General features: G+C 56.5%; 1 protein-coding gene across 1 annotated transcript in view; it reads right to left on the minus strand.

Annotated features, from left to right (window-relative positions):
- The window catches only part of KIF17 (kinesin family member 17), a 47,150-nt gene extending 35,334 nt beyond the window's left edge, over positions 1-11,816 (minus strand). Inside the window, exons 1-4 of the mRNA XM_056122933.1 lie at positions 11,471-11,816; positions 5,839-5,985; positions 4,725-4,826; positions 1,572-1,761 (exon numbers count right to left, since the gene is read on the minus strand). Coding sequence (XP_055978908.1) covers positions 1,572-1,761; positions 4,725-4,826; positions 5,839-5,985; positions 11,471-11,701 — 670 coding nt within the window. The 5' untranslated portion in view covers positions 11,702-11,816. The remainder of the gene's footprint in view (positions 1-1,571; positions 1,762-4,724; positions 4,827-5,838; positions 5,986-11,470) is intronic.
- Between the last annotated feature and the right edge of the window lie 1,284 nt (positions 11,817-13,100).

The following is a 13,100-nucleotide window of genomic DNA, read 5'->3' on the forward strand; positions in this document are numbered from 1 at the left end:
CACCTGAGAACTGAGCCCACGCATGGTGTGGTGGCTGGGCGGAACCCAGGGGCTAGGGTGGCAGGAGTTCAGAGGCACATATTTTGGAGATCCAGACCTAGGAGGCCCAATCTTGCTCTTCTCTTCAACAGCCATAAAACTGGGGAAGACAATGGCTGAACAAATAGCAAATTATTTAAAAAAAAAAAAACTGGGGAAGGAACTGCACTTGACTCTGAGCCTCCGTCTTCCTCTCAGCAAAATGGAAATAAAAGCTCTCTCTGGAAGGATGAGGACTGCCCTGCTGACGACATGTTCCGGGTGCTCTGGGTACTATGAAGGGTTCTGCTGTCCAGACTGTTCCACATGGGCTTCCAAATGAGAGGGCTGGGCCAAGGAGAAGCAAGCACATCCTCCTTCACTCCTTGCCTCCTGGGACCAGAACAGGCTCAGTTTTGTATGTGAGCACGAAACCCAGAGTACCAAAATCAAGTTTGGAATCAGAGAGACAGTGGGTAAAGTGAAGCCTCGCACATGGCTGAACCCAGTTCAGTCCCTGGCACCATAGATTGTCCCCAAAGCACCACAAGGAGTAATCCCTGAGCATGGCCAGGTGAAAAGGAAGGAAGGGATTGGGGAGGGAGGGAGAAGGGTCACAAGAAGCAGTGACTGTCCTACCCATCTGACTCCGGTCAGCATCCCTGGGGGAGATGTACTCCCAGCAGGCAGCAGGGAAGGGTCCAGGGAAGATTCACCTGCCCAGGCTATGGCCTTGGATTAGGTTCCAGGAGGGCTGAGGCTGCTTCCTGCCCTGCTGCTCTCAGAGATTACTGGCTTGGCAGCAGTTGTGGAGTTAACAAGCAAAGCCCCAACGTTGGCAAGACCTGGGTTCAAATCCCAATTTCCTTACTTAAGGGGAGATGCAACTGTGCCCAGGGAGGAATCCCAGTGTCCTGATCGGTGAGATGAGTTTGGGTGCTGCCTCCCTGGCCCCTCTGTGGGGCTCACAAGGCATAAAGTGTGCGATGAAGCAGAGCATTGCTAGAGAAGGTCTGAAGACACGTGAGTGGCTGCCTGCCCAAGTTACTCTTGCAGAAAGAAGGCAGGACAAAGGGCTGGAGAGACCCTGCTGGGGTTAAGGCATTTCCTTTGTATGCAGCTGACCCCGGCTTGAATCCCTTGTACTCCATATGGTCCCCAGAGCATCACCAGGAACGAATCCTGAGCACAGAGCCCCAGAAAAGCAGAAAAGCAGTGCAAAGAGAGAAGAGAAACCAAAAAGTCAAAGTGGCAACCAGTGCTTGGGTGACCCCCTTTCCTCATTCTGTGAAGCAGGGATGAGATTAGCACCTGCCTCCTGAGTTGCTATCAGAACACACATAAACGGGGGGGAAGGGGCACACAGTGTCCCGTGGCAGTTACCATCAAAACCACTATGGCTCACGTTCTTTATCCTGGAAACGTGGCGGCCAACATGAACAGGGGTCACTGGCGTTTCCCGCAGGCAGTTCCAGCCTCTCCCCCTCCATTTTGGAGGGACCCCAAGGCTCTCAGGATCAGGTGTCCCGTGCCCCCTGCCCTGCCCCACGTACCCACAGTACAGATCTCGATGCTGATGGTGAAGATGGAGTGGGAGCGGGAGGAGTCCTTGTTCATCAGCGTGTAGCCCACGGAGCGGTTCTTCCAGCCCGTCTCCATGATGCGCTCGCACTGGGCCACGTTGTGCACTGTGTGCATGGACAGCCCCTTCACGTACACCCCCTTCTCCGGGTGCTCCTTCAGCTGTGGGCACGAGGGGCGAGGGTGTGGCACCTCAGGCAAAGGCCCAACTCAGGCCACTTGTGTCTACCTGTAATGCAGTCTGACCCCCTCTAATGCCCTCAACAAGCTGGGGTCTATTCCACAGCTAATCAGCCTCAAGCCCACCCACCCCTGCCTCTAACTGGAATAAGTGACTTAACCTCTCTGAGCCTCAACCTCCATATCTGTAAAATGGGTTTCAAGAGGAATGAAGAGATAGAACAGAGGTTCAGGCACTTGCCTTGCATGCAGCTGACTGGGTTCTAGGTTCCGCCCCAGCCCCCACATATGGTCCTACAAGCATCACCAGGAATGACTCCTGAGCACAGAGCCAGGAGTAACCTCTGAACCCTGCCAGTCTATCGCCATCCCACACTGTTTTTGTTTTTTAAAGTGTGTTAAGAAGCCTAGAACTGAGGCGATGTGCTGGGCAGCCTGCCTGGTGCATAGCAGAGGCATCAGCCGCCTTGGTCCCTGGTCCCCAGAGTCATTAGCCCTCTTATATAAAGGTGGTTTTCTTTCTGGGCAGTTTCTTCACAAGAGACTGGGGGTTGAGCGCATGCTTCTTCTCTGCCCTGATGCTAGGATTGGTCTCACATCCCTGCTGTAAGTGCAGGGCCACAGGAGCACTGAGGTGAAGGAAGGACCATCTTCTGCCCAGGACCCCTCTGGGGCCTCAGCCTCTAGCCCTCTCTGCAATTAGCAGCCAGCTCACTCAGCTCTCTGCTTGCACCCTGCGGAGTTGCTCAGTTGCTGACAGAGCTGTGAAGCGCAACATTTTTCAAGTGTGAAAGGAAATGAAGCCTCTGGAAGGAGCAGGATGAATGAGGCCTCAGGTCATTCTGTGTGCTAGCCTGTGCCCCAGAGCACGGGGGGACGGTAGGGAGCTGAGCTCAGGCTCTGTCTGCCGAACTGGACCCTGGGAACTGCCAATGGCTGTGGTTAAGTGACTTGTAGGACTTGTAGAGTTAAATGGCAGAGCAGAGCGGGGGGCATGGGGCAGTGTACAAGTCTAAAGGCTGGGCTTGGAGGATGCTGCAGGGGCTGAAGCTTGGCAAGACTGTGCTAGGAGGTGGGTCTAAAGAAGCCAACGGAAGCAGGAGACCCCCCTAGAAAATGGCCTGGCGGCGGGAGGTGGGGAATGCAGGGGGTGCCTGAAGCAATGCCTCTCCAGTAGGATGATGCAGGGGCAGCCTCAGGTCACTGCAACGCTCGCTCCCTCACTCCCCCGAGAGCAGAAACTGGGCCAGCAGCTTAGGAGGTGGTTTAGGTGACTTTTTTTTCTTAAATAAAATATATTGATTGTTTTGTGTTTTGGGGCCACATCCAGTGATGCTCTTGGCTACTCTTGGCTCTGAACTCAGGGATCACTCCTGGTGGGGCTCAGAGACGACCAGGGAATGCGGGGGAATCAAACCCCAGTGGTCCATATGTGAAGGCAAGCGCCTTTACCCACGTGCTATCTCTACCCGGCTTGTAGGGGAGGAAACCAATTCGTCTCTCTGGCTCCCTCACCGTTTTACTGTTCCAAATGAGAACAATAAACCAGATTTCTGACAGCTAGAAGAACAGCATCTAAAAACAAAAAAAGCTATGCGGGTCCTAGATGGGGCAAAGAGCAGGCGGCTCACGGGCCTGAGCAATGCGGGAAGGGGGGCAACCTCTCTCTTGGGGGGGTCTCGGGAAGGCGCGCCCCCCGCACCGTGCGATCCCCGCCCCCACCCGCCGCCGCCGCGGCGAGGGGGCGGGGGCGCCGAGCGAAGGTCGCCCTCCTGGGCTCTTTGGCAACTGTCTCTCGCTTCTCTGCAGCGCGAGGCCTGGGCCGGTCGCTATGGCAACCAGCGGGGATGCATCAGCCGAGGCGTGCGAGCAGGAGCTGGACGCGTGCGCCGCCTCGTCCCGGGGAAGAGACGGGCACACAGGTAAACGGGACAGGGCCCCCCTGAAGAGGGCCCTGCAGACCCCACCATCCCCTCGCAGGTGTGGGCTGGGTTTCCACCGCTGGTTGCAGGCAGGCCGTGGACCTGGCTCCTCCGCCAAACCTCCCGCGGTCCTCAGCTAATTCTCTCCAATCCCCACCTGGTCCATCAGGCCCTGAACTAAGCACACGCTAAGAGCCTGTCAGGTCACTGGGGTTCAAAGCTGGCCCCCTCCCCCATCCTTTACTCTGTGAACTTTATTGGGGGGGTGGGTGGAGGGCTTTTTACCAGGTGCAAGGAGTTTCAGATGTTTGCTATTTTCAGCTGTCTCCCCATCTAAAATAAGGGGAGAATAGCACCTCCTCCCTCCTGGGCTGTGAGAACCTGGGGGGATGGGGGCCCAGTTCCTCAGGCAGCCACTCAGATGCCCCTCACAAGCTTGGGGCAAACTGGGGGGCTGCCAGCCCTCCACTCACTCAGTCACTCAGAATCTGTGGCACTGGGGAAGGGGAGGAACCCTCTCCCCGCAGTCAGAAGGGTTCCTGATCCCTCAAAGCCTCTCCCCAGCAACCCACGGGGGATGGAGGTGTCGCGTGGATCCCTGGTCCAGTTGCTCTTACCCCCAGCTTATATAAAGAGGCCACAGAGGCAGCTGGGAGTCCCCCACCTGGAAAGAGCTCAGAGGTCTGAGGGAGGATGCTCATACCCCATGTGAACCTGCCTTGTTGGCACCTCTGTTCTTCACTGAATGAAGGCCTCTGCTGATGGAGGGCACTTTCTTGGCTGGACCCCACTCCTGGTTTCTGGCTCTCCCAGGGATTTCCCAGATTGCTGAACTCCAAAAGCACCGAGGGGAAGGTACCTGACCAGCCCTGTGCCTGAAGTTCTAACTGTGGCTTCATACTCTCAGCCAAGTCCTCCCCACTCCACCCTCTGCCCTGGGATTCAGGTTCCAGCACCAAGAAAGGTGCCCTGGACTCTCCTCCCTGCCAATCCCCACTAGCCAGGGCCAGTTTCTGCACCCACCTCCAGCTTCTGTTTGGTGTCAGCCCCTAGTAGGTCACGGACGTCTTCATTGTAGATCTCCAGGTAGGAGGCCCGGACCAGGAACTTGGTATTCTCTGCACACTGCAGGAAGTGGACACAGAGAGAGTGAAGGTTGCTGAGCTTATGCTGCAGGGCCAGAACATAACAAGAAGAGGGGAAGGAGGCTAGAGAAGGGTATATCGCGGCACCGCCAGCCTGCTGCCCCGACTCCCCCTTCTCTTTGCCTCAGAGGGCCAGCTGTGTGTGCCTGAGTCGCTACTGCTATTGTATAATGCTCTGGCTGTAGTCATCTAGCAAAAATCACCCCAGTTTTCACGTACTGAAATCACGACCACAGCGAAGGCCTGAACTGACTACTGTCCTGAGCTGAACCCCGGCAGCTCTCATTAGCACTACCTGTTTCTGTAAGACACCAGCATAGATTCTGAGAGCAGAGACAGTGGCTCTGCAGCCCAGAGGAGGCCCTCCCTGTCCCCACATCACCATCCCCAGAGGCAGGAATCTCAGTGCACTGCCACCAATGGACACCAGGGTAAGTCTCACCTGCAGCTCGGACACAGGAATAACCAGTCTGGGCCCCGCCCACAAGAGCTCCAAGTCTTGGCTTCCCTAGCTCGAAAATGGGAATAAAAGTTATCTCCTGGGCCAGGGCAGGCGATCAGTGAGTGCTCAGGGCTTTGCACAGGGTAAGGCCTGTAGCAACTTCTCAGTAAAATGGGAAGCCACATGGGCCCGAGAGAGGGGACAGAGGTTAAGGCACAGGCCTTGCACCCACATCAGACTTGCTGCGTTTCCATCCCCAGGACCTCATGGTCCCCCACACTGCCGGGTGCAGCCCTGGAAGAGGAAGCCCCCAAGCACCACCAGGGTGGTCTGGGTGACCCCGACACTGCAGGTCCAGAGCAATACCACATCCTCAGGTCCTAGATTGAGCCACCTGCCAGTTGGCTGAGCAGCCCTTGGGAGCTCACCCACCCCCAAACAAAAGAGGAAGTCATCGTTGTTACCACCACTTCTTGGATTGTAACTTCCGCAGAAGCCCCCCCGCAGGCGCCAAGTCCCAGACTCCCCATTCTGTACTCAAGGTCCTTACCTGGACACTCTCAAAGACGTGCTCGAAGGCCCGGGGGATGATGCCTCTGTGGCAGGGTGGGTCCGGTAAGCCCTGCATGGTGAAGGACTTCCCGCTGCCGGTCTGTCCATAGGCAAAGATGGTGCCATTGTAGCCCTCAGTGACACCCTGTGGGGGAGGACAAAGGCATGCTCCTGGCTGAGCCCCGACTGCTCCTGCGCCCTGGGCAGGGCAGAGATGCAGTGGGCACCGTCCTGTCCTCCAGGAGTCCCTGATGGCTGGGCTGGGACACTGCCCAGTGTGTGCGCAGAGCTATCCACAGCACCTGGATGAGGGCTGGATGCCATCTCCCAGAGCCCAGGGAGAACCCTGGCATGAGGCTGCGAGTTCAATGCCCAGCACTGTCCCCCATGCTGAGTGCTGCCCCTGTGATCCTGGCACCACAACGTCACACCTGGCAAGTTCTCCAGTCATTACAACAACCAAAACCAAAATGAAGAAAAAGGAAGGAGAAATTAAAAAATGTGTGTGTATATATCATATATATATAATTAAATCCAGACTTCTCCCTTCAAGGATCATGTATCCTGGGGCTGAGCTTGCCTAGATTTCCTGCTCTGTCCTAACATAAGGACAGCATCTGCTCCTACGGCAGGGGTGAGGCTTCTAGAAAAGTTGGCTCAGGCGCTGGCAGGTGACATGCCAGGGCTCTGAGGTGCTTCCTAAATGTTTGCAGGGAGCCGGGGATGCTCCATGCCCAAGGAAAGTGGAGGGGTGTGTCGTGAGTTCAGACAGAGGGTGAGAGGAGAGAGGAAACTGTGTGTGATGTGGGGGAACCAGGCACAGCTTCCAAGGCGAAGTGGAGTAGGAGGGGGGCATTTAATGGGGGCCTTAGATTTTGACAGGAGACTGAAAAGTCACCTGCCAAGTTGAGGGGACATTGAGAGGGGAGAGCAGGGGCAAAGGCAGATGGTAACGCTGAGCAGGTGGTGAGCTGGGTGGCACCTGGTCACCTGGGTGCCTTTACTGGGCATGCAGGTGTGTCTGCTGGGAGCAGCTCCGTGCCAGGCTGAAGGCAGAGCCACACACACATACCCTTGAGGTCACAGACCCTATAACTCGGCACAACAGAGGGGGAATCCTGTGTCAGAAAGTGGGCAGAGACGGCAGCTCCAGGCCTCAAAGGCCCACATGGCATGCACATCCACCATAAACGCCCATCCTGAAGTCCGACATGGGGTTGCAGAGCCCCGGCACTATTGAGGAGGAGGAGGGCCAGAAGTCCTGGTCATGGCCCTCTGGTCAGAGCTTACAGGCCACTCAAGGGCACCTCTCCCTTGTCTGAGGAAATGGGCTCCTGCAGCTCAGAAGAGGGCCAGGGGCTGCACGCGGCACATGGAGCTGGGGGGCCCACATCACTAGGGAGAGGCAGGTCAAGCAGGGCACCCAACCAGGAACTGCTAGGCTACAGCTTCCAGTGTCTCGGGGACCCGAAGCCAGGGGAGTGGTTCTCTGAGAGAATGAATAGGGCTGCTCCAGCTAGCACTGCAGTCCACTCGCTGCCTGAGTGTCAGGAACAACTGAGGAACTGAGTTTATCCTTAAGAACTAAAGCAAGGGCCGGGGAGATGGCTCAAAGAGCTGAAGCACCAGCCTTGCTCCCAGCCTTGCTGGGTTCTAACCCCAGCACCATGTGGATCCCCCCCAGCACTGCCAGATGAGGCCCCCACTGGTGAGGGCTCCAAGGGATAAAATACAAAAACAGAAACTGTCTGAGATATTCGTCATTAAAAACAACTTTATTTTTTTTTTACACTTTATTTCAAACATTAACTCTTGAGTATCTGACTGAAACTAGGAGTGTAAGATATTGATATGCTGGATTTCAAAGACTTGATATGGAGAATGGAAAATATCTCACTAGTAGCTAATATAGAATGATGCTTTATAGAAACAATAATAGGTTATAGTGACCTGAATAAAATGTATTAATAAAATGAATTTCAACTGTCTACTTTCACTTTTTTATTTTTATAGGGCGCTTGGGGGCCCAGGTCCACTGGTGCAGGCCTGGCAGTGTTTGGGCCCTACGGTCCTCAGGGGCCACGAGGGCTGCACCCAGCAGTGCTGTAGGGAGTGTTGGTGCCATGCAGTACCAGGCAGGATTAAACTTGGAGCCTTGAGCACACAAGGCATGAGCTATCTCAAAGCCACCCCTTTGAGCTATCTCCCTGACCCCAGGCCTTCACATTACAAAGCCCTTCTAGGAAATCTTGCATTACCTAGGGGGCTCCCGTTCTACTCTAAAGTGAAATGCTGCTTGAGCGCCCTGTGGGGTGGCCAGGAAGCACATGTCCTTATCTAAAGAAATAGGGTTGACATGAAATTCCTCAGTAGCACCAGCCTGACTTCAAGTGCTCATGAGGGCTGCTGGACACCAGCCACAAGGCACAGACACACGACACTTTCACTGTAGCAGATACAGGTCTGCAGAACAGCCCTGGAGCGAGGTGAAAACCAGTGGACACGCGTTTTAAGGGAAATGCCAGGTTTCAAAAAGGCTTCCCTTATCAGACAATGCCTGCGGACGAATAGGCGGACAGGCTCACAGTGGGGCAGGGTCTAATAGGGGGGCCCAGTGCTCCCCTGGGGCTCTGCATTGCCTCCTCTCCTAAACGATTCGCCATCTCGTGACACCAGCTGCCCACGGGCTCTCTTGAACTTGATGCCACCCTCTGCAATCATTGCTCTGAAAACCCACGGTGGCTTGAACGTGCTGATTTTCACACGTGTGAGCTCATCACCCACCCACACAGGCCCCCGGGTTTACTAAAGAGCCTCTGTCCTCAATTTCCTCATGTCCCCCTCTGCCCCCTCCCAATTAATCCTCGCTCTGGGGACTATTTCTGGCATGAAGAGGGGACTCCACTCCTACAGATGCGAGAGTCCATGGGTTTTAACTCATTGATGTCTCCAGAAACCAGCAGCCCCACCCCTGCCCCGCCCCTCTTCTCCAGTCTGGATGTGGCAGAGGTCATGGTCCCTGAATCCCGGGTGAGTCGGGGGATGAATTCTTACAGCTGACGCCAAGACCACAGTGTGAGTAGGGGAGCAGAAGAGGAAGCCAAAGGCACTGGCTAAACATCCCCAGACAAGTCATGCAGCAGGCAGGTGTGGGGGAGAGCGCTCAGGGGAGGGCAGGCTGTGTGGGCTAATGGATGTGCAGATCTGGGGCAGATGGTACCTAGGAGAGTCGGAGTTCATCGGCTGATAGAGAAGGTCACAAACAGCCTGGACTTAAAAAGTGGTGATGGGGGGTGGGGGGGGGTGATGAACACACAACAGGTGAAACCTTTTCCTCCAGAGTGGCCCACCCAAGTTCAATCCCCAGCATCCAGTAAGGTTCTGCAAGCACTACCAAGGAGTAATTCCTAAGTGCGAAGCCAGGAGTAACCCCTGAGCATCGGTGGGTGTGACTAAAAAAAGAGTCTTTAAAAAAAAGAGATGGTGAGGCTGGAGCAATAGCATAGTGGGTAGGGCGTTTGCCTTGCATGCAGCAGACCTGGGTTCGATCCTCAGCATCCCATATGGTCCCCCCAAATCACTGCCAGGAGTAATTCCGGAGGGCAGAGCCAGTAATAACCTTTGAGCACTGCTGAGTGTGGCCCCCCAAAAGAATTGCTGGGGGCTTTGTGCAGTGAACCCCAAGGGAAGGCCCTGGGAGGGAGCAGCCCTGCCAGTGGTCAGAGCCCTGGGGCTGGCTCAGACCCTGGCAGGGGGCCCCTCAATTCCCCTTCCCTTCCAGGCTCTCTCCCTGACTCCAGGCTCAGAGCCAAACAAGCTGAGCTTTGCATACCATTTACATGCAGGCATCTCAAGGCAGGCAGCTGGCAGGGAGCTGGGAATCTGACCCTAGCCAGGTCTGTGCCATCCAGGCCTCAGTCTCCCCGACAGAAATGACCCCAGTCCCATGCATCCACAGCTTTGTGAAGATCAAAGGCCAAACCGAAAACATTTTTTCCTCCTCAAATAAGGAAGACCTTTTCCTGAGCTTTCTTACCCGGCCAACTGCTCTCCTCAGCTTAGACATCACCACTTCCAGGAAGCCCTCCGTGCCTCCTTGTTCCCAGCAGTTTTGCTCCCTTTCTCTATGTTTCTCTAAAAGTTCCTCTCAGCACCCTGAATCCTTGTGATTAGCTCAGTTGCTGCTCTTCCAACCGACCATGAGCACCAGGGGGTAGGGGTTTAGTGGAAAGCAGAGGATGTGTCTTCTTTGGGGCAATGCTGGGGCGGAGATGCTGTGTGTTGGCTGGTGGAATGACTGAATGAATGAGCACAGGCTGGGTTGAGTTTGTGTCTCGAGGGGCTGTCAGGAGGCAGGTGTCTAACAGAATTCCCAGCACTAGTGACCATGGGGTCTAGGGAGAGATGGAGGAAAGAAGCAAGGTGGCCACTGCATCCTGAGCCTGGATGAGGGGAGTTGCTAGCCATGACGCAGAACAGGGTAGGAGCACACCTTGGGGAGCGCTGGGCACCATCCCCTGTCAGGCCCTGGGGGAACACTGGGCATCAGAACACTTCAGCGCTCTCAGGTGATAAAGGTGCTCCCAGAGCTGCAAACTGGCCAGCCAGGCCAAAACAAAAGGCTCACCTGTAAACTGACATTAGCCACTATCTCTTGGTATAGTCAGCCAAACTAGCTTCTTCCCTGCAGGACTTCCCAGAGCCCCCCAAATGCCAATGGAGCTAGGATCTGCAGCATTTCCCAGGCTCCCCTTCTTTTCTGGAAACTTCTGTGCCCTCTCCCTTAAACTGAGCTTTGCTGAACAGCTGGGGAAAGCAGTAGCAAGGAACAGGCCCTTGGGCCAGAGAGACAGCACAGGGCTTAAGACACACCTTTCAGGGGGCTGACCCTGATCCTGTGCCCTATGGCTCCCCGCTGAGCAGCGCCAGAGCAACTCAGGAGCACAGGGTGGGAAATAGCCCCCGGAGCCATGCAGGAGCCATGCAAGTGGGTAGGCCCAGCAAGTTCCTAGCCCCAGACTCCTGGGCTGGGGGTGGGGTGGGGGGACGAGGGGTTAGCGGGTGCCTTTCCTAGGCTGTAGCTCAAACCTGCCTCCCATGAAAGCCCTGCAAAGTCAAAGCCCTGTAAGTCAGACCAAAGGGGGTGGGGGGGAGAAGGTTTCCTTGTTCCAGAGGCCAGAAGTCAGGCCCACAGGTACTCTCTGCAGAGCCAGGGACAGGAGGGGATCAGAGAGGGGAAGGAAGAGTCTGAGGGAGGGGGGAGGGTGTAGAGGGGCATGCAGAGATCAAGGTCTAGCCTGGGAGCAGGGGAGGGCAGGATAAAACAGGGCTCTTTGGAGGAAAAGTGGTGGGGCAGGCAAGAGGCTGGAAAAGTCATTAATTTCTGGGATGAGGATGGGAAGGCAGTTCTGTGGGAAGGTGACTGGAAGAAATGGAGTGGAGGGTCAGGGGGTGACTGTGTGTGTTTGGGGGAGGGGTTCAAGGTGGCTCCACCCAGTAGGAACAGTCTTCGACCTTTAAGTGTCCACCTGGGCCCCACATAAGGGTCTTTCTGGCCCTGGGGCAGCGTCTTTTCCCCAGGGCTCCCCGGCGGGGGCCCAGGCAGTCCTCTGGGCGGCCTCTCCCCTCACCTCCACCAGCGGGTAGGCGATCTCATTGTAGATCTGCTCGGTAAAGTGCTCCATGTAGTAGGCGCCGTCGAAGGTGAACTGCTTTGGCGGCTCGCCAGCGGCGCCCGGGTTCTGGATGAAGCACTGGCCGCGCGCACAGTCCACGGTCACCACGGTCCGGCAGTTCAGGTCCCGCTCGCGCCGGTTCATGGGGCGGCAGCGCACCACCACCTTCACCGCCTCGGAGGCCATGGGGCCGCGGCGGGGACGCCCGGAGGCCGGGGGGGCGCGGCCAGCTCCCGGGCTAGGCCCGGCGGGCCAAGTGCGGGATGCGCGCTGCAGGGGCTGCCGCAGGACCCGAGCCGCCCCAGCCGGCCGCTCGCCCGCACGCACGCACGCGCGCACGCACGCCGCCCCGGCCCGGCGTCCGCCGTTGCCGGGCAACGCCGTGGCATCACAGCCGGCGGCTCCCGGGAAGGTCCGGTCCACGTTCTCTCCCGGGGCCCGCCCTGGCTCCCACCCGTCCCTTCTCCCGTGGAAGGCTCACAGTCCTCAGGCTTCGGAGCTTAAGCAGAAGCCGCCCGGGGCTGAGGACAGAAGGCGGAATGGAGGGGCCCTGCCCTGGGGTTGGCGATCTACCCCAAAGGGCCTGACACCTTTGGGCCATCTCCCTGTTGGCTTCCCAGAGCCTGGCACACTCACCCACTCGCCCCCCACCCCCACCCTCGACAAGTTACTTTCTACTGGCACCTCCCATAATGCCACCTAATATTGAATTTATTTAACAGGCCACACCCAGCTGAGCTCTGCACTCAGGGCCCGCTCCTGGCGGGACTCCAGGGACCCGATGGGGCTGGGGGGAACTGAACCCAAGGTGGGCCGAGAGAGGTCAGTCCTCCCCGCTGTTCTAGCTTTCCAGCCCTTTAAGCTTTATTTTTTAATTTTTATTTATTTGCTTTTTGGGTCACACCTGGCAATGCACAGGCGTTATTCCTGGCTCTACACTCAGGAATTACTCCTGGTGGTGCTCAGGGGACCATATGGTATGCTGGGAATCGAACTCAGGTCGGCCGCATACAAGGCAAACGCCCTACCCGCTGTGCTATTGCTCCAGCCCCAAGCTTTATTTTAAAAGCAAGATCCAAACCCCATGAGGCTGGCGCTCTCCCCTGACGCAGCTGCCCATTCTGCCAGAACACGTCAGGGCTGTCCAGTCTCAAACTCCCTTGTACCCCAGCACTGTCTGCTACCTGCCAGGCTGTGACAGGCTTCGAGAGTTCAATCAGCCTGGAGCCGTGAGTCCAGTCTGGGGAGAGGTAGAGTGACCTGGGAAACCAAAATCCCCTGAGTGGAGAAGCAACAAACACAAGGAGCAGATCTGTGGCTCTCTACCTCTTCACAGAGAAACGCCTGGCAGAGGGCAAGCTAGGACATTAAGCTGGAGGAGGTGACCAAGGCCAGGAAGGGGTGGAGGACAAGGAGACTGAAGCAAGCCCCTGCGTGTGGGAAGAGGGGAGGGGGTTTAGACCACACCATGATGTGCTCAGGAGTAACCCCTGGCGGTGTTCAGGGAACCACATGCAATGCTGGGATTTGAACCCAGAGCTGGCAGGATGCAAGCACCATAACCTTACTGTATTAGCTCTCCACC

This window comes from Sorex fumeus, unplaced genomic scaffold, assembly GCF_029834395.1.
Source record: "Sorex fumeus unplaced genomic scaffold, SorFum_2.1 ptg000047l, whole genome shotgun sequence".
Lineage (NCBI taxonomy): Eukaryota > Metazoa > Chordata > Mammalia > Eulipotyphla > Soricidae > Sorex > Sorex fumeus.